The sequence below is a fragment of the Neomonachus schauinslandi genome, chromosome 3 (genome assembly GCF_002201575.2).
Source record: "Neomonachus schauinslandi chromosome 3, ASM220157v2, whole genome shotgun sequence".
Lineage (NCBI taxonomy): Eukaryota > Metazoa > Chordata > Mammalia > Carnivora > Phocidae > Neomonachus > Neomonachus schauinslandi.
In genome coordinates this window covers 33093983-33116569 of record NC_058405.1, presented here as the reverse complement: position 1 = coordinate 33116569, position 22587 = coordinate 33093983, and the positions used below count along the sequence as shown (strand labels likewise).

Here is a 22587-nt window from a genome sequence, read left to right as displayed (position 1 = left end):
GATCATGACCTGAGCCGAAGGCAGACGCTTAACGACTGAGCCACCCAGGCGCCCACAAGTAAGGTTCTTGACACTTTTTATTGTATGTCTTAAAATAAATCACCTGTTATCATTAAATTAAATCTTACTTGACATTTTTATACCTAAAAACTCTAAATTGATTACTTAAATTCAAGTAATTGATTATTAAAGAACAAATATATAAATGTGAATCAAACTGTGCTAAACCACAATCTACATGCTCTCCAACTTAAAGTGAAGCTATCATTCTAGGCATATTATCATGCATCATTATAGCGCAGGAGAAATACACACTTAACAGTGAAGTCGCACAATTCAATGGCAAAAAGATATTTGATGGTCACCAGAAGTTACATTTATTGAGGAGGGCTCAGGTCTTTCAAGTATATTAATACATCACTCACTCAGTATATAATAGACCTGAATAGGAACTGAGAGATAATTCAGTCCAAACCCCTTGTTTTCTGGTTAGAGAAAAGATTTACAGAGGTTAGGCGACATGCTCTAGGTCCACTGCTTAATAGTGGCAGAGTGGATGCAGCTCGTTAAGCCATCTCTAAGCCTATTCTCTGTCCTATACTGGAATACCCTTTAAAAGAAAATTGCAGGTACACAGTTACACACACCTATAAATATATTTAGTAAAGAAAATTTAAACATCTAATGTGCAGTCCTCTCTCTCTCTCCCTCTCCACAAATACATCCCAAATGAAACACAGTTCAAACCTGCCTGTTGTCTGATAATGTTCCATTTGTTTAAACATAACTTTGAAAACATCCTTTAGTTTTCCTTTTTCTGATGAAGCCATTTCAAAAACTTTAACTTTCCAAGCTGTCAGTGGATCATTCTGACCTTTATACCATCTCCAATCATCCATATTCCTTAAAAGATATTACAAGTAGAATGTGTAACGATCATGAAGGAATGTTTAGATTAACCTGCCCTATGCAGGGCTTACTTTCTTTTTAACTAGCTCACAAAATTAAGAAACAATTAGATTAACAGATTTATTAGAATGCTTACCCACTCTTGGCTCTGTACTGCGCAATATAGATTTTTGAACCCTCTGCTTCCAGCTAAAGCCATGTTATTCTGCTTTGCTCTACGTCATTAAAACTGGCTTCAAAATGAACAAAGTCTGGGTTTTACAAGCATCAAATTTGCTAAAAAGAAAGTACTGATGCTTTTACTCCCCCTAAGTTGGGAAGACATTTGAGACAATCTTGAATCTTTTTTCCCCTGTGATACACTAGGGGAATACTGCACATAGAATTCATGGCTTTTTTACCATGATTCTTTAGTCTTTCAAAGTTATTTTTTTTTAACTGTCTTTTTTTCTTTTTTTTTTTAAATTTTTCTTTTTCCCTTTTTCAACTAACATCTTATCAATCCCTTTTTTTAAAAAAAACATTTTTATTTTTCATTTTTAGAGTTATATTCTATCCCTTCATAGTAGTTACCCATATTTTTGGCATATATATATATAAGTTGTTCTCTCTTTAAAATTTTGAGATAGTTTCTTCTAACAGATTAAAATATACCCTAAATCTCTAGTATATGGTTTTTTCTACTTCCCTGCGTGATCACATTCTCTCCCTTTTTTTTTTCTTTTTTCTTTTTTTAAATACTCTTCTTTTTTCAAACAACTTCTTATCAATTCCTTTTATAAAATTTTTTATAATTTCCATCGTTACAGTCATATTCCATCCCTTCATCATATCAACCCTTATTTTTGTACATATATAAGTTTTTCTTTCTTTAAAATTTTGGGAGGCACTTTCTTCTAACAGACCAAAATACACCCAAAATCTAGTGTGTGGCACTGATCTATATACCAGCCTGATCATATTTGATCACATTCTGGTTTTTTTTGTTGTTGTTGTTTTGTTTTGTTTGTTTTTGTTTGTTTTTATCTTTATCTTTTTCTTTTTTTTCTTTTTCTTTTTTCTCTCTTTCCCTCTCTTTTCCCACTGCTTCAGGTCTTTTCTGATTTGTTTAGAGTATATTTTCTGGGGACGTTGTTACTCTGCTAGCATTTTGTTCTCTCATTAATCTATTCTCCTCTGCACAAAATGACAACACGGAAAAATCACCTCAACAAAAAGAACAAGAGGTAGTACCGACTGCCAGGGACCTACTCAATACGGACATTAGTACAATGTCAGATCTAGAGTTCAGAATCATCACTTTAAAGATACTAGCTGGGCTTGAAAAAAATATGGAAGTTATTAGAGAAACCCTTTCTGGAGAAGTAAAAGAACTAAAATCTAACCAAGTAGAAATCAAAAAGGCTATTAATGAGGTGCAATCAAATATGGGGGCGCTAACTGCTAGGATAAATGAGGCAGAAGAGAGAATCAGTGATATACAAGACCAAATGATGGAAAATAAAGAAGCTGAGAAAAAGAGAGATAAACAACTACTGGATCACGAGGGCAGAATTCGAGAGATAAGCGATACCATAAGACAAAACAACATTAGAATAATTGGGATCCCAGAAGAAGAAGAAAGAGAGAGAGGGGCAGAAGGTATAATGGAGCAAATTATAGCAGAGAACTTCCCTAATTTGGGGAAGGAAACAGGCATCAAAATCCAGGAAGCACAGAAAACCCCTCTCAAAATCAATAAAAATAGGTCAACATCCCGACATCTAATAGTAAAACTTACAAGTCTCATAGACAAAGAGAAAATCCTGAAAGCAGCTCGGGACAAGAGATCTGTAACCTACAATGGTAGAAATATTAGATTGGCAACAGACCCATCCACAGAGACCTGGCAGGCCAGAAAGGACTGGCAGGATATCTTCAGAGCACTAAATGAGAAAAATATGCAGCCAAGAATACTATATCCAGCTAGGCTGTCATTGAAAATAGAAGGAGAGATAAAAAGCTTCCAGGACAAACAAAAACTAAAGGAATTTGCAAACACGAAACCAGTCCTACAAGAAATCTTGAAAGGGGTCCTCTAAGCAAAGAGAGACCCTAAAAGCAACATAGACCAGAAGGAACACAGACAATATACGGTAACAGTCACCTTACAAGTAATACAATGGCACTAAATTCCTATATTTCAATAGTTACCCTGAATGTAAATGGGCTCAATGCCCCAATCAAAAGACACAGGCTATCAGACTGGATTAAAAAATAAGACCCATCTATATGCTGTCTGCAAGAGACTCATTTTAGACCCAAAGACACCCCCAGATTGAAAGTGAGGGGGTGGAAAACCATTTACCATGCTAATGGACACCAAAAGAAAGCTGGGGTGGCAATCCTTATATCAGACAAATTAGATTTTAAACCAAAGCCTGTAATAAGAGATGAGGAAGGACATTATATCCTACTTAAAGGGTCTATCCAACAAGAAGATCTAACAATTGTAAATATCTATGCCCCTAACATGGGAGCAGCCAATTATATAAGGGAATTAATAACAAAAGCAAAGAAACACATCGACAACAACACAATAATAGTGGGGGACTTTAACACCCCCCTCACTGAAATGGACAGATCGTCTAAGCAAAAGATCAACAAGGAAATAAAGACTTTAAATGACACACTGGACCAAATGGACTTCACAGACATATTCAGAACATTCCATCCCAAAGCAATGGAATACACATTCTTCTCTAGTGCCCATGGAACATTCTTCAGAATAGATCACATCCTAGGTCATAAATCAGGTCTCAACCAGTACCAAAAGATTGGGATCATTCCCTGCCTATTTTCAGACCACAATGCTTTGAAACTAGAACTCAATCACAAGAGGAAAGTCGGAAAGAACTCAAATACATGGAGGCTAAAGAGCATCCTACTGAAGAATGAATGGGTCAACCAGGAAATTAAAGAAGAATTTAAAAAATACATGGAAACCAATGAAAATGAAAACACAACTATTCAAAATCTTTGGGATGCAGCAAAGGCAGTCCTAAGAGGAAAGTATATAGCAATACAAGCCTTTCTCAAGATACAAGAAAGGTCTCAAGTACACAACCTAACCCTACCCCTAAAGGAGCTGGAGAAAGAACAGCAAATAAAGCCTAAACCCAGCAGGAGAAGAGAAATAATAAAGATCAGAGCAGAAATCAATGAAATAGAAACTAAAAGAACAGTAGAACAGATCAAGGAAACTAGGAGCTGGTTCTTTGAAAGAATTAACAAGATTGATAAACCCCTGGCCAGACTTATCAAAAAGAGAAATGACCCAAATCAACAAAATCATGAATGAAAGAGTAGAGATCACAACCAACACCAAAGAAATACAAACAATTATAAGAACATATTATGAGCAACTCTATGCCAGCAAATTAGATAACCTGGAAGAAATGGATGCATTCCTAGAGATGTATCAACTATCGAAACTGAACCAGGAAGAAATAGAAAACCTGAACAGACCTATAACCACTAAGGAAATTGGAGCAGTCATCAAAAATCTCCCAAAAAACAAAAGCCCAGGGCCAGATGGCTTCCCAGGGGAATTCTACCAAAGATTTCAAGAAGAATTAATACCTATTCTTCTGAAACTGTTCCAAAAATTAGAAATGGAAGGAAAATTTCCAAACTCATTTTATGAGGCCAGCATTACCTTGATCCCAAAACCAGACAAAGACCCCATCAAAAAGGAGAATTACAGACCAATATCCCTGATGAACATGGATGCAAAATTCTCACCAAAATACTAGCCAATAGGATCCAACAGTACATTAAAAGGATTATTCACCATGACCAAGTGGGATTTATCCCTGGGCTGCAAGGTTGGTTCAACATCCACAAATCAATCAATGTATACAATACATTAACAAAAGAAAGAACAAGAATCATATGATCCTCTCAATAGATGCAGAAAAAGCATTTGACAAAGTACAGCATCCTTTCTTGATCAAAACTCTTCAGAGTATAGGCATAGAGGGTACATACCTCAATATCATAAAAGCCATCTATGAAAAACCTACAGCGAATATCATTCTCAATGGGGAAAAACTGAGAGCTTTCCCCCTAAGGTCAGGAACACGGCAGGGATGTCCACTATCACCACTGCTATTCTTTTTTTTTTTTTTTTTTTAAGATTTTTATTTATTTATTTGAGAGAGAGAATGAGAGAGAGCACATGAGAGGGGGGAGGGTCAGAGGGAGAAGCAGACTCCCTGCCGAGCAGGGAGCCCGATGCGGGACTCGATCCTGGGACTCCAGGATCATGACCTGAGCCGAAGGCAGTCGCTTAACCAACTGAGCCACCCAGGCGCCCCTATCACCACTGCTATTCAACATAGTATTGGAAGTCCTAGCCACAGCAATCAGACAACAAAAAGAAATAAAAGGCATCCAAATCGGCAAAGAAGAAGTCAAACTCTCACTCTTTGCAGATGATATGATACTTTATGTGGAAAACCCCGAAGACTCCACCCCAAAACTGCTAGAACTCATACAGGAATTCAGTAAAGTGGCAGGATATAAAATCAATGCACAGAAGTCAGTGGCATTCCTATACACCAACAACAAGACAGAAGAAAGAGAAATTAAGGAGTCGATCCCATTTACAATTGCACCCAAAACCATAAGATACCTAGGAATAAATCTAACCAAAGAGACAAAGAATCTGTACTCAGAAAACTATAAAATATTCATGAAAGAAATTGAGGAAGACACAAAGAAATGGAAAAACGTTCCATGCTCATGGATTGGAAGAACAAATATTGTGAAGATGTCAATGCTACCTAGAGCAATCCACACATTCAATGCAATCCCATCAAAATACCATCCACTTTTTTCAAAGAAATGGAACAAATAATCCTAAAATTTGTATGGAACCAGAAAAGACCCCGCATAGCCAGAGGAATGTTGAAAAAGAAAAGCAAAGCTGGCGGCATCACAATTCCGGACTTCCAGCTCTATTACAAAGCTGTCATCATCAAGACAGTATGGTACTGGCACAAAAACAGACACACAGATCAATGGAACAGAATAGAGAGCCCAGAAATGGACCCTCAACTCTATGGTCAACTAATCTTTGACAAAGCAGGAAAGAATGTCCAATGGAAAAAAGACAGTCTCTTCAACAAATGGTGTTGGGAAAATTGGATAGCCACATGCAGAAGAATGAAACTGGACCATTTCCTTACACCACACACAAAAATAGACTCCAAATGGTTGAAAGACCTAAATGTGAGACAGGAGTCCATCAAAATCCTAGAGGAGAACACAGGCAGCAAACTCTTCGACCTCAGCCACAGCAACTTCTTCCTAGAAACATCGCCAAAGGCAAGGGAAGCAAGGGCAAAAATGAACTATTTGGACTTCATCAAGATTAAAAGCTTTTGCAAAGCAAAGGAAACAGTCAACAAAACCAAAAGACAACCGACAGATTGGGAGAAGATATTTGCAAATGACATATCAGATAAAGGGCTAGTATCCAAAATCTATAAAGAACTCATCAAACTCAACACCCAAAGAATAAAGAATCCAATCAAGAAATGGGCAGAAGACATGAACAGACATTTTTCCAAAGAAGACATCCAAATGGCCAAGAGACACATGAAAAAGTGCTCAACATCGCTCGGCATCAGGGAAATCCAAATCAAAACCTCAACGAGATACCACCTCACACCAGTCAGAATGGCTAAAATTAACAAGTCAGGAAACGACAGATGTTGGTGATGATGCGGAGAAAGGGGAACCTTCCTACACGGTTGGTGGGAATGCAAGCTGGTGCAGCCACTCTGGAAAACAGTATGGAGGTTCCTCAAGAAGTTGAAAATAGAGCTACCATATGATCCAGCAATTGCACTACTGGGTATTTACCCCAAAGATACAAAAGTAGGGATCCGAAAGGGTACATGCACCCCGATGTTTATAGCAGCAATGTCCACAATAGCCAAACTGTGGAAAGAGCCAATTGTCCATCGACAGATGAATGGATAAAGAAGATGTGGTATATATATACAATAGAATATTATGCAGCCATCAAAAGGAATGAGATCTTGCCATTTGCAACGACGTGGATGGAACTGAAGGGTATTATGTTGAGCGAAATAAGTCAAACAGAGAAAGACATGTATCATATGACCTCACTGATATGAGGAATTCTTAATCTCAGGAAACAAACTGAGGGTTCCGGGAGTGGGGGGTGGGGTGGGAGGGATGGGGTGACTGGGTGATAGACACTGGGGAGGGTATGTGCTCTGGTAAGCGCTGTGAATTGTGCAAGACTGTTGAATCTCAGATCTGTACCTCTGAAACAAATAATGCAATATATGTTAAGAAAAAAAAAAAAAAAGAAGAAGAAGGTAGTAGGAGGGGAAGAATGAAGGGGGGGAAATCGGAGGGGTAGACGAACCATGAGAGATGATGGACTCTGAAAAACAAACTGAGGGTTCTAGAGGGGAGGGGAGTGGGAGGATGGGTTAGCCTGGTGATGGGTATTGAAGAGGGCACATTCTGCATGGAGCACTGGGTGTTATGCACAAACAATGAATCATGGAACACTACATCTAAAACTCATGATGTAATGTATGGGGATTAACATAAGAATAAAAAAAATAAAAATAAATTCAGAACCATAAAGCACTACATTTTTTTTTTTTAAGATTTTATTTATTTGACAGAGAGAGACACAGCGAGAGAGGGAACACAAGCAGGGGGAGTGGGAGAGGGAGAAGCAGGCTTCCCGCTGAGCAGGGAGCCGGATGCAGGGCTCGATCCCAGGACCCCGGGACCATGACCTGAGCTGAAGGCAGACGCTTCATGACTGAGCCACCCAGGCACCCAAGCACTACATTTTTAATTTTTTTTTAAATTTATTTATTCATGAGAGTCAGAGAGAGAGAGAGAGAGAGAGGCAGCGGCAGAGGGAGAAGCAGGCTCCCCGCCTAGCAGGGAGCCCGATGCGGGACTCGATCCCAGGACCCTGGGATCGTGACCTGAGCCAAAGGCAGATGCTTAACCATCTGAGCCACCCAGGCGTCCCAGCACTACATTTTTAATATAACGCTTAGGGTTATACCATTCAAAAGCCACCACTGATACCCTGGCCCAGGCCCAGAGTTGCTCACGCCTATACTGCTTCCATAACCTCCAATATATTCTTCCTGATTTGGGGGCATGTGACCAATCAGTTATTTTTACGACTAATGATTTAATGCAATCCCTTTTAAAACACTAGTATAACCTTGAACTTTTCAAGATATACATGAGGCAAGATATAAAACTCCACATTTGTTTCAAAGTAGTGTCAATCTGGAAGCTTGGGTAAAAATGCAGGAGTAAAAAGCCAAAGATACAAACATATTGTTGATTTTAGTACGTAAAGGGATCACCCGGTTTCAATTCAGTAACTATTTTGTTTGTTTTCTTGAACAATTTCTAGTTTTGCTAGATATTCTTTTTTTATAATTTTTTTAAGAATTTGTTTTAAAGATTTTTATTTATTTATTTATTTGAGAAAGAGAGCGAGAACAAGAGGGGTGAGGGGCAGAGGGAGAGAGAGAAGCAGACTCTCCACTGAGCAGAAAGCTCAACACGGGGCTCAATCCAGAACTCCAGGATCATGACCTGAGCCGGAGGCAGATGCCTACTCGACCAAGCCACCCAGGCGCCCCTTTGCTGGATAGTCTTATATTGTAAAACATTTACTGGTCCTCTAACTTGACTTGGATAAATAAGCCTCATTAAAAGATATAGTGAAAAATTAATATTTTAACCTCAAAATGTAACCTACACAGTAAAAGCTGACAAGAAGATATTTTAACCTCCTGAATTTAAAAAAGTCATTTATATTTTCTAATGAATTTTCTTGCTTGTATTTTCCTATCATGTATTAGAAAAGTTCCTCTAAGTGTAGAATTTAAAACGGTTTTATGGAGCGCCTGGGTGGCTCAGTCGTTAAGCGTCTGCCTTCGGCTCAGGTCATGATCCCAGGGTCCTGGGATCGAGCTCCGCACCGGGCTCCCTGCTCAGCGGGAGCCTGCTTCTCCCTCTCCCACTCCCCCTGCTTGTGTTCCCTCTCTCTGTGTCAAACAAATAAATAAAATCTTCAAAAAAAAAATAATTAGTTTTATATTTGCATCAGAAAGTGGAAACTCTACGAGAATCAATTCCATGTTTTCTCTCACTTGTAACAGTGATTACACATATAGAACAAAATGGAAAATAGATGCAGAATTGGAGACTGATACACATTTTGCTAAACCGTTATGAAATTTTAGCTCAAAGATTTTATTTTAAATTCTCTGTATAATTTTGCTTTACTTGTGTTTTGTCACTATTGTAGCCCATAGCTATAGAAGTCCAGAAGTCAGAGGAAAAAGGCAAAATAGCTGATGTTATTTTTAGCCATTCTGTATACTATAAGAGATTAATCAATGTTAACTTAAGTTTAAAGACTGGCCATAACTACATTTCACAGATTTGGCTTATTCAGCTGGAATCAGCTGCTTAAGCACTACATTTTAATAATACCCTCTATTATACTTAGCAAAATGGAACACTTCTGAGAGTATAAACCCTGGAGATAAGAATTTACCCTCTGAAATTCAGATATCAAGACATAATAAATGTACTTGTCATTACTGATTAAAAAAATACATTATTAAGTGACTCTAGGGGGAAGAATTCATGAGATCCGCCAGAACCAACTAGAAATTTCATCAGAAAACATGACTAAAATTTGCCAAAATTTAGCAAATTAGATTTTTACAATAGGTAGATTAGCTAATTTTAATGGCTTCTAGAGACAAAAGCCTTTCTTTGCTAAAATATTAGTACATTAGTCAACACTCTCCTAAAGTTCCCCATCTCCAGGGAGAAATATGGTCCCCACCACACTGATGCTAGGCTAGGTCATGTGGCCTTGCTCAGGCCATGAGATGTTGGCAGACGAGTGCTGTGAACAATGGCTTAAAATATGTTTGTACAATTGGGGTTGCCCTCTTACACTCTAGCCACTGCCATGACAAATACACGCCATAGGTCGTCTGTTGGGTTTAGAAAAATAAGAGACATGAATAGCGCTGCTCCAACAACCTGTGGACCTGCCCCAACCAACCAGCTGAGGCATGGAAGAAAAGTCAATGCCTATAGTAATATGCCACAGAGTTTTGGAATGGCTGTCTATATAGCATTATAGTGGCAACAGATGACTGATTCTTTTAAAAAGGAAAAAAACACCTTGACTTTGGGTTTGGGGGGGTACCATATTTTTCTTAAGGATTAAACTTTAAGCTTGGTGGCAGACGATACTGGTTTACTGACTCAGTCCTGGCCATATTTTTCTTTCCCTTAGCCATATTCCAAAAATTGGGAACATGCAAACCAGTTTTGGTCACAGAGGCAGAAGTCATAGGGTGGGGCTCCTGGGAAAGCTTTTGAAAAGAGACATTGTAGGGGCACTTGGGTGGCTCAGTCGGTTAAGTGTCTGGCTTTGGCTCAGGTCCTGATCCCAGGATCCTAGGATCGAGCCCTCGGGCTCCCTGCTCAGCGGGGAGCTTGCTTCTCCCTCTCCCTCTGCCTCTGCCCCTCCCCACCTCATGCTCTCTCCCTCACTCGCTCTTTCTCTCAAATAAATAAAATCTTTAAAAGAAAGTGACATAGTTGGCTAGTATGCTCCTATGGTTACTTGGTTTGCACTTTTACTTCTTCCCTTCTGACTGGAATAAGGGCAATGCCTGAAGATGGAGCCAACCTCATACGACCATTAGAAAGAAAATCACAATTGAAGAGCAGCAAAACAGGAAGAGAGAAGACACCTTCAGAACATTCTTCTGAGCACCTCCACCAGCCTGTCCTGTTCACCCTAGACTTCCTGTTATACTAGGAAAATAATTCCATGTTTAAGCTCTCTAGTAAGGCCTACTGTTATTTACAGCCAAAAATAACCAATATTTGGAAAGATATGTAGGTGAGTAGATAGGTAGGTAGGTAGGTAGGTAAACAGATCGACAAAAAGAATTTTATTCAAGATCCAGAATTCTATCTAGAAGTAGTATTTGAGTCAAATATTAAAAATTACATTGATAAAATGATCCTTTTAGCTAAGAATATATAATTACTTTTAAATTAAGTTTGGAATTCTTTCCTGCACACTAATAATTTTTCAGATAATCAATCAGAAATAGTCTCAAAATTTGCTGGCATTTCTACCACTACTCACCATACATGGTTTGCGGTTTACTTTTTAAGATAAGCCATGATGCATGATGTCTTACATTTCAGCTGGATGGTGACCCTCAGCTATGCAATTATGTAAGAGGATGGCAAAATATCATGGTAAAACATCAACCTGGTAAGATTCACTCTTATCCAAGCTATCTTTTTCCATCTGTATTAGATTTTTCTATACAGCAGCAGGTTCCCCATGAAAACGTATCCTTCAATTTTTTACTTTCCTTTGATGCATGTAAGTAAATGTATTCAATGAGATTCAAGTGTGTGGGAAAATGCTATGAAGTAAAGGAAAATTATCGTACAATGGCTATAACTCATAAAGAGTAATAAGAAAAGAGAGTGTCTAGAGCGTTTGACTGAAAATAGAAGAGATTATATCCTGGTGAATTGAGTTAATTTCAAATATATTACAGCATGGTTTTCTATCATGTGTACTCTCTCTGACTACCTTAATAAATGAAATAGTGATGAATAGTTCTGGGAACTTGTAGCGAAACTTATTAACATTTCAACATTATCACTGAGTATCTATGTCAACACACATCAAAAATGCATGAGAAATGACTACCTATACTCACAAGTTACACCCATTAGGAATATATATGAGAAATATAAACGGAGTACATAAATTTGCAATATGATTATAGGTAGAACATACAGCAAAAAAAAAAAGGCTACATAAAGATCTCACATGGAGAAGTAATGTCAAGAAATTAAAAGCATATTAATACTTGCAATCAGTTTGTATATATACATATACTGTATGGCCACATGAAATGCCAGGATATTTTAAATTACATTTAGAAACATATTTAGAAATTACTAATACTAAAATAAATTTAAACCTAAAAGTAGCAAAAAATACATAGCCACTATCAAATAAAAGTGGCTCATCAATTCTATCCATGATGTAACTTTGGAATCCCCTTCAAATAAAAATAAAAACAAAAAGTTTGGTCTTTAAAAGCCTGATTTCTATTTTTAAATTGATCACCAAGAAGTAGTAAATTCACATTGAAATGAGACATGGCAGTTTAAAAAACAAATCAACACACAGTTAACCCAATACTTTCCAAGTGGTTAGAAAGGCTAAAATTGATCTGTTTATACTATAGTATATCAGAAGATGTTCAAGTCAGTCAATCAAACTGACTGTTTAGCATGAGGCATAGAGTATAAAATGCCTATCATAGAGATGAGAGACATACATCCCTCTCAAAACAGCAACACCTGGGTAGTGGCTCTCATATATGATACGTTCTTTTTTATTTCATTTTACATTTTTAATGATCAAAAAGTTCTGAGGATAAGCTCTTCCTTGGAACAATAGCTGCATCATTTTTAGGGAAAAAGTACTTAATGGCTACTAGAAAGTACAGTAATAATATATTTTTTAAAACTTTCTAGGATAATGGATATTTTTGAATCATCGGGGGATACAAAACTAGGTTTCAAGAACCCAGGCCAGAAGGAAGTACAAAGTAAACAAGTGTTTTGAAAGGGAAAATTGGTTTTGCATTTTTTTCGTTTGCTTTTTGATTCTTGTTTTGGTTAAATAGCTTCAGATTCCCTCAGAAAAAGAGAATTTTTATCACAGCTTAGAGGGAAAAGTATGAGTGGATAAAGAGGTTCAGTGCCTAGCCCCTCTCCCGAGGGATGGAATGCTGGACTAATTCGTTGGTATCTATGGAGCTCAGTTTCTTCTCTAAGATAAGGAATTTTAACTAATGTTCTCTAGTTGGTCAGCGAATTTGTTTACTCATTCCAGAATATTCCTGTCTTAGAGTCTCTCTGCACTTGTTACTCTCTTGAATGCTCTTCCTTTAGATCTCTTTGTGACCTGACCTCACCCCTCTTCAGGTCTTTCCCAAAACACGGTCTTATCAGAGAGTTCCTCCGAGAACATCTTCATGAAACAGTGAACCCTCTCTCTCACCTCCACACAGCCTAACGCCCACATCCGGCTTCCCCTACCTCGGTCGCACTCAGCACCCTTTGGGATGCACAGTGCTCCACCTGCACAACCATGTGCAGCTTCCTTCTTCCTTGAGACCGACATTTGCTGTTCCCACTTAAAGCCTATCCACATCTCCCCATTGTCTACAGAATAAATTCATCCTTCCTGATCAGGTCCCTACCCACCTCCCCAAGCAGCTTCCTCTCCCATCTCCCTGCTACACTCACCTCTGCACCAGTCATTAGGAACGGCTGCACCCCTACCGCACATCAATGTTCTTACCTATTCCAGACTGAGTTACGTGTACCCCCTCTATTCTCTCACTGCAGCCCTTCTTATTACGCTTTTATCTTATCGTGCTTTACTTCATCTCTTTTTTTTCAGTGCTGAGCTCCCTGTGCTAAGGTACTATGAATCTTTTATCCTGTCCTCAGCATGTAACACAGGTTTGAATAAATTAATTACGCATCAAATGAACAGATCACTTAATTTGGTACCTCATGAAACAGTTCAAGTGTCAAATTATTGCCAAACTGAACCACACTTTTCTTAATTTAAGGAGGAACAAAGAGAATCCCACCAAAGCAGATATATGGGACAGTGTGTGGGTGCAACAGTCTCCATTTTAGTACTAAACACCCAGGGACTGAGTTATTCAGTGATCACTATTTTTAATTGTTTTTTAGGCATGGGAGACTGATGGGCTGATGCAGGCTAAGCATAGACTTTAGGTTTTATCTGTGTTCATTCACTGAAAATCAGGAGCTTTTTCTGAGCTCTTTCAAAAGAAGAGCAACGCAAAAACATTTATCTCCCCTGGCGAGGGAATGAACACCTCTCAGATTTATCCATCAGTAGAGCCCATATAATAGTCACAATCAGAGATCTACAGTTCCACCTACTGATGTGAATCATAGCTGTTTCTTTGGTAGGACATGAAGTGGGGGGATCTGAAGATGTCCCAAACATGTTAGCCTTATTAAATAAACCTATAGCTTCTCTTAATGAGACAAGAATCTAGGAAAAATCTGAGAGGAAAAACAGAAGTCCTCTGACACGTTGAGCTCCCTGGCTTTTTCTCTGGGCACAATCAGCTCAGTTGGGTTCATTCTAATGAGCAGATGAGGAGAGAGACATGATCCAAGTACTCTCAAATCTTTAGTCAAGGGGTGCAAAATAAGATGACACATGATGATTTTAACCCTTGGACAAACTTTTCCTTTTATAGGTTGACAGAAAGAATTCTATAAGGGATGTTCATTTTTTGGGTTTGGGAATGTCAGCATGTATGTGTATATTAGAACACACTCGAAACCACATTTTTCCCAACAATAATTTCTTTAAATAAAATAGTACCAGTGAAGTTTATAATGAAAAGCACGAATATGTTCATATTTCCTCACATTTCAATATAATGTGTGTGATTTATAGAAGTGGAATAGCTTTAAAAAAAAATTCTGAGAAGGTACCTGATAGAATTATTTCCCCCCTGTATCAGATTATATTTAAAGTAACAATGAGTTTAAAGATAAAAAAAATCTGAAATTATTTCACAAAATTGTGTGCTTACTGGGATTTGAAGTTCAAAAAACTTTGCTAATTTTAGATAGTTGGCAGTTTAGAGATATTAAAGCCACAACATATAGAGGAATATGGGTTTATAGTCGGATAAACTTGAAAATGAATATGAGCTCTGCAAATTATCAGCTGTAGGACCTCTGGGGATAGAGTAAACGTCTCTGGGCTTCTATTTCTTTATCTGCAGGATAAAAACAGGATCATAGAGCAAATTAAATGAAAACTACATGAGTTTTCATAGTATCTGCCAAAAAGTAGGCTGTCAGTTACAATTCCTTTGTTTCTGCTTTCTTCCTCATCTCTTGTACTGCTCTCTACTATAATTTAAAAGACATTAATGCAATCATACAGGAGGACATTAAGAGAAACAGGAGGGGGTGTGTTCAAGAAATTCAGAACAAGAAAAATGAGAACAAAATAAAAAAATACCATTCAAGATTTCTGACCCTTTAAAAAAACGATTTATTTATTTTTGAGAGACAGAGAAAGAGTGATCAAGCATGGGGTAGGGGAGTGGGTGAGGAAAAGAGGGAGAGGGAGAAAGAATCCAAGCAGGCTCCACACCCAGTACAGAGCCTGACTCGGGGCTGGATCTCGACCCTGAGGTCACGACCTGAGCAGAAACCAGGAGTCGGATGCTTAACTGACCACGCCAAGATTTCTGACCCTTTTTTATCATTAAATGAACTTTTCTAAATTAAGAACCATGATGTTTGAACTAGCAACAAAGTGTAAAATAACAATAGGATATCTAACTTCCTACCATGCTTGTTCTTTCAAAGATCCTTTACGTGAAAATGTGCTAAAGATAATACTCTTCATTTCCAGAAATTCAAGCAGTTTTTAAGAAAGGACCTTCACATGAGCAATACCCAGTTGAGCCTTGAACAACTGGGGTTGGGATGCTGACACCCTGGGCAGTCAAAAATCCACAGGTAACTTTTGACTCCCCCCCAAGCTTAACTACTAATAGCCTACTGTTGACTGAAAGTCTTATCAATAACATAACCAGTCAATTAATACATATTTTGCATATGTATTACATACTGTATGCTTGCAACGAAGTATGATAGAGCAAAGAAAATACGAAGAAAATCATAAGGACGAGAAAATACATTTCCAGCGTTCTATTATATTTTTCGAAAAAAATCCACATATAATTGGACCTGCACAATTCAACCCTGTGTTCAAGGGTCAACTGTAATAAAAACAGGGGGAGGAAGACAGTGAAGTATTTTGATTAGCTTAAATGTACTTGACAATGAACCATTTAAAAAGACTATCCTTTTATCAAGTAGCAAATATCAGGGAAGCTAGCCAAAGCAAAAAATTACTAATGCTACTAATCTTGTTGCTTTTCTTTTCTCTGAGAGTTTTAATAAAGATGAGAGAGGGTAGGCTCTTCAGATATGGTGTGAATTTAACAGTAACATGCACGCACCAATTCTCAAAGGACTGACACCGAGTAACACAGGTATATGTCCTTAACATCTTCATCTGCTTCCCTCACCCTCTACTCTACCCTTTCCCATCTCCCTCTTACTGAAAGTATTATACAGGTTTCCACCACTATCCAAAAGTAGAACGTTCCCCTATCGTAAGCCAAAATGGCATAGAGCAAAGAGGCAATGACCATTAACTTATATGGAAAAGTTTTTGAGCATTCCCAGACCCCCAAAATAACCTCTGAGGCCTTTGTGATGCCGGAGGACACATCTGGCTAATGGAGGCACACGAGAAACTGAGATAAAGCAAGGCTGCTCACAGACACAGCTCAAAGCTCTGGTAGCTTGGTGCTGAGATGCTGGGTGTGGTTCCCTGGGAGGGAGCCTGGCGGGCCACTCTCCCTGCTTAGAGTTGTGCTGCCTCTCTAAGGGCTTACTGCAAAAAAAATACTGAACACTATTTTTGCTGTTCACCTCTTTTTGTAAAGATGAAAATCCTCTTTGGCTTTCTTTCAGCTAGCAAAAATAGGTGCTAACAGAGGTCTTTCATAAAAACAAAGTGGCATAATGGGAATTTAGGAAAACGGGGGATGCCTGTATCTAGATCCTTATTCGTTTAGTTTAAGGTTTGTTCCTGGTTACATTGAAATTTCTCTCTGGAGATATTCTCATTCACTTACACTTTAGTTTATATGAAGTTGATTATTCTACTCCTGTTAACAAATGAGGAGTATGAATGTTTGGAATTAGAGAAAAAGAATTAAAAAGGAGGGTCTGGGTAACACAGCCAAACTGTACCTATTTAAAAAAATATCATTGTTTTGCCTGGAGTGAGAGTTAATTACAATAATTTGCTCTAATCATGCGCCTGTACTTCTCTTTTTCCAAACACTTATTTCATAATTATGTTTGTCAAGTTGTTAAGGGGTAATGACCCTATTTTACCATTGGGGGGGGAAAAAAAACCCAGACCAAAACAAAACAGATGTTTTATGAATTGCTGGAAGTTGGCTTTGTCAGAATTACTGAACACATGGTTTCTGACTTGGACAGTATCTGCACAATTAAAACAAGAAAAGGGCTGAGCATGTGTGTGGGCCTGTCTGTGGCTTTTTCCATTGTATTTGAATTCACTGACCTGAGCTGATAAACGATAACCAAGCGAATTAATGAAAATGGTTGAAATGATTAGTTCAAGCACAGTTCAGGAACCTCACTATATAAATCTATACACATCAAAGTGACCTCAGGTTGTTGCTCTAGTACCAAGTGATGTTCTTTTTTATTTAAATACAGGAATATCTGATATCTGGGGGGAGGATGTAATTTTGGCTAACAACTTCTGCATTTCAAATCAAAGGAAATGTTTCTTAAACTAAAAAATTAAAAGTTCATTTTAAAAACAAGTAAAATGCAAGGGCATTGCCTGGGTGACAGAGTCAGCTAAGCGCCCAACTCTTGCTTTCGTCTCAGATCATGATCTCAGGGTGCTGAGATCCAGCCCCCATGGCAGGCTCCCTGCTCAGCCCTTGCCCTCTCCCTCTTCCCCTCCCACCCCCCAAATAAAAAAATCTAAAAAAAAAAAAAGTAACATGCATAACAGGCATTTAGAAAAAAAAAAGTATTAGTATATTAAGGTTTATTCTATGTAGATATACCAATGTCAGTAAAGTAAATTACCTAATTAAAAACTCAAACTATAATGATTATTGACAGGACTATGAACCTGAATGGGAAAGAAGACAAAGGTTAGCATCTTGTAGGGACGAGTCAAGGACAAGATAGTTTCATCCATTTCTAGTGTCAATCTTCCCGAACATCCTCCTTCTTCATCTTCCTCTTTTTTTTTTTTTTTAAAGATTTTATTTATTTATTTGAGAGAGAGAGAAAGCATGAGGGGGAGAGGGTCAGAGGGAGAAGCAGACTCCCCGCTGAGCCGGGAGCCTAATGCGGGACTCGATCCTGGGACTCCGGGATCATGACCTGAGCTGAAGGCAGTCGCTTAACCAACTGAGCCACCCAGGCGCCCCATCTTCCTCTTCTCTTTGATTGACACTTCACTGGTGGCCAATGAATTAAGAGGCCAGCCTTTGAACCCTTCCTAAACCATGACTCCTTTTGCCTTTGATTGGAAAGCCAAATGTGTACTGGCTGCCCAAGGCCTTTAAAGTATGCTACCTCTAATAAACATAAACCCTTCGATGCCATTGCCTCTCTACCCACAGACACACTTCCCCATCTAACTCTCTCAGGAGAGTTTTGCCAAGTACAGGGAAGAGGTCAACAGGTGTTTTTTGAAATCCTCTCATCTTGTATGTGCCAAGCTGATGTTTTACACTTTTATTATTTAATGAATTATTTTATTGATCATAGTACACTGGAATTTTTGTTTGTTTGACAGCTTTTGCGTTAATAGAAGGCATCAAGATCCAAAGGCAAACAGGAAAAGAGAAAACAGAAAATCACCAACAGCAATATGTATTAAAGAATCAAGGAGAAACTAAGAGAGGAGCAGAAAGACGTGCTGACAACTGTATACACTTAAATATAATTCTTGTTAGACACTTAAAAAAAAAATCTGTACTTAGGTTTAAACCTAAGGGTAGGTTAGGGTAAACTTAAGTACAGATTTTTTTTTTTTTAAGTGTCTAACAAGGATTATATATTTATTTGTCCCAGAATAAAATTTTCCTCAGTGTATTACTGTAAGTTTTGAAATACACCCATATTTAAGAGGTCTCTGCAGAGCATTCTCTTCGCTTCATCTAACGCTATCTTCTCACTTCCTGGTGTTTACATACACACACTGAGTCTTGAATGAGACTTAATTAACTATTGATGGGTCCTGGCGTTCTTGGGCTTCCCAGGTGACGGCTCGGTATTCTTTACTAATCGTTTAATGAAAACACTTACATGAATAATGAATCTGGCATTTCCCTAGATACACAGGCAACTTTTGTAAAAGGCAGGCATACGCAGTTATACAAGATACTGTGGCTTGAAAATGTTTTCACAAAGCAAGCCAGAGAGGTTAGGCTGAAAATGAGGCTCTAGTTCTTGAGGCTATTAAACGTTTCACATTAAAATACACTATATAGGGGCGCCTGGGTGGCTCAGTCGTTAAGCGTCTGCCTTAGGCTCAGGTCATGATCCCAGGGTCCTGGGATCGAGCCCCGCATCGGGCTCCCTGCTCGGTGGGAAGCCTGCTTCTCCCTCTCCCATTCCCCCTGCTTGTGTTCCCTCTCTCGCTGTGTCTCTCTCTGTCAAATAAATAAATAAAATCTTTAAAAAAAATAAAAATAAAATACACTATATATTATAAGCACATAATATTAAAAGAAAAAAATAGTTATGTTTAAAAAGCTAATATCATTATTTGCTATCTAAGTCCCAAATAAAGTAAACATAATTTAGATTTTCGTAATTATAGGTCCCAACTTTAAAGTCTGAATTAAAAGAAACACATCCACCTGTGTAAACACACACACACACACACACACTATACATGTATTATAATGATACAGGAAAACAGTATGACTAAAATGTCTCTGAAACCTACTATTCATCTTAGAATTGAAATTTGTCATCATTTAGTCTAATTTTAAAGATGGATCTTAAGATTTAGGTCACACAAAACCATATTAACTCTGCTGATCATTGAATTAGAGATGAGATGACTCAGCATGACAATTTTAAACATGATTTCAGCAACCCCTTTGATTCAATGCCTGTCTTGGCTCAAATGAACACTTGCTTTGGAGAAACTAAGTGACTATAACCAGTTATTTGAACAAAGGAGTGAAAAAATGCTTTTTATAGGTGTTGAAGTGAAAGAATATTATTGGAAACAAACATGACAGGTACTCTTAGGAAAAGATCTGTTCTGGAAGTCAGATGTCCAAACCTTTGTCTTGCTACTACTTAGTATATGACTTTGCAGGAGTCATTTAACTTCTCTGATTCTGAGTGTCTTCATTTGTACAATTAGAATAACAATATTTGCCACATTTTAATTTCCTAGTTGTCATATAGTATACACTATTACTATAATTATAATACTAATTCTATAGTTAATTGAAGCCTTCTGTGTGCCAAAACTCTGTGACTTGATTTTTATATCTTATAACTATATTACATCCATAACAGGGCTATAAGGTAAGTATTCTGATTTTCTTAAAATCTCAGAGTGGTTAAATAACTTGCCAAAAGTCACACAACCACTAAGAGCTTAAATGTAAATTTGAATTCAAATGTTTTTGACTCCAAATTTCATTTTAGATCCATTATATCCTGTTTCCCCTAATATACCATATATATTTGTATTTGTGCACAAACACATCATATAAACATTATACATGTATTACCTATCGAACATAGAAATGTATGATTCATTTTACACACACATACACACATATGCTTTAAATTCTAAAATGCCATACTGATGTGTGTGTGTGTGTTGTTTAAAGATTTCAAAGACTAATGCTCAGCATAGAGTCAGTACTTAGTCAATATTTGGGAAAAGGAATTAAAATATGGGCAGTGACTAAGATCATTTTGAGTGAACTGCTAACTCATGTGTCAGCAACAGCAGTGGCTATTTAACTCCTACTCTTACATAAGATTATGTTATTAAAAGCTATTCCAGAGAAAAAATATACAAGGGCTAGCCATAGGTTCAGTTCTAGATACAGAATCGACAATGATGGAAAAGCAACTATCTTCAATTAACAAGGATGAATCTAACTCTAGGGTCTGGATAAAAGGAAAGAGAAAAGATCTCTTTAAAAATTACCCACGATTCTGATTTTTCAAAGTGGTGAAACATTGTCTTCCAAATTTAAAATTTCAAAAAAGCTCTTCTGTACTTTCCTATCAAAACAAGATCATAATACTTGCCTTATTTTATTTCTCTTGACTGTTGCATATGAATAATAACAATATTGATAATAATTGGATGGTGACATTGAAAAAGAACAATATATTTTTTTCAGAGTTAAGAAGAGGTAGGAGTTATTAGGAAAGATGCACAGAAGCCTCAATTCTAATAAAAGCACAGATTTTCAACTATGTAAAATACTTCATGCTTTCCCCTAATCTGCCCCCAAAGAACGTAAGCCTGGATGGAAGGATGCTGACGCGTGAGCCCGTCCCGAGCTAGAAGGACAAGTCCTGGGAACAGGAGGTACTGCTGCTTCCATTACCCACTGAACACCTTGGCGAGTCTTAGTTCATCCTGAGAACGTGGTACTTACTCTTGTACTGCTCTGGCTATGGAAAGGGCCGTAGATCCAGTCTCATTAACGCTATCTAAGGTCACATTTGGCAGGTCATCATCGTCACTGTCACTTTTACTTTGTCTGGGAGATAGGCCTCGGGGGTCCATTTGTGCTGGGAAAAAAAAGGCATATATAATGAATTAAAATTAGTGTGCAGAAAGTTAACCTTGTCCTGGACCAACATCAAGCATGGCATCTCTCTTCTGTGCCTATCGCGCACATGGACTTCTCTAGAAATCCCAGGAATTTGTGAAAGTGGTGCATTTTATGTACTGAGCATTTACTGACTTTTTTCCCTTGTTCATTTGATTTACAGAACCTCCATCAGCTCTCAACAGTTTCAGGGGACGATTACAGAATAGAAACGATAAAATCCACAACCTTACCAACTCCTGAGTGGTCAGAAACTGATTAGGTAGCTTGTGAGTTACCGTGCAACCCCCTGGCTCTTCCTTCTTGCTTCTGCTGCCAGAGTTCTGGCCATTTCACTGCTCGTTAGCACATTCCCTGGAAGGTGGGGAGCCAAGGGAGAGGAGATTTTATCTGCCTACAGCTCTCTTAATAAGCTCAAGGAAGAACAAGGTTTACAAGACTAGCATGAAGTTTTAGGTATTTTTCATACTTCAGTGGATACTGTCTCACAGTTCATTATGGTTCTAAGTGGAGATCTTAGCACACAAAAATGACAGAAGTAGCAGCATTTTAAATATATGTTTTATGTGCTAGAAAGTGTTCATCTCCATTCCGATTTCATTTTTCAGAAAGGTATTTCCAGATACGATTCTCCTCCCGCCGTGAACTTGCCAACAAAGCAAGAAATAGCCTGATGTTCTGTGACCCCTGTTGACCGAGACCATCGGATCTTTCGAAATGAAAGGATTACCATCAACATTTAATATGTGAATGCATATTTTTAAAATTTAGATCTCATTTCCATTCCTCCTCTCTATGAACAGTTTTAGCATCCACCGCACCACTGTCTAGGATTTCCATCAGATCTCACCTCAAGCACAAAATAAGCACAGCTTCTAAATTAAAAGTACGGCACAAGCTATGCAATCACATTATTAAAATATATGACTTCAGCCCCAGCCAGCTGCAGCCACACTGCTGCTCTTCCAACTGCCTATGGGGGATTTCTAAAACCACCGCT

At 38.0% G+C, this 22587-nt stretch overlaps 1 protein-coding gene across 2 annotated transcripts in view; it reads right to left on the bottom strand.

Annotated features, from left to right (window-relative positions):
- The window catches only part of KLF12 (Kruppel like factor 12), a 420428-nt gene that overhangs the window by 86700 nt on the left and 311141 nt on the right, over positions 1 to 22587 (bottom strand). For both annotated transcript variants that reach the window (XM_021697868.2, XM_021697869.2), the window contains one exon: positions 21411 to 21546. In XM_021697868.2, the coding sequence (XP_021553543.1) occupies positions 21411 to 21546 (136 nt within the window). The remainder of the gene's footprint in view (positions 1 to 21410; positions 21547 to 22587) is intronic.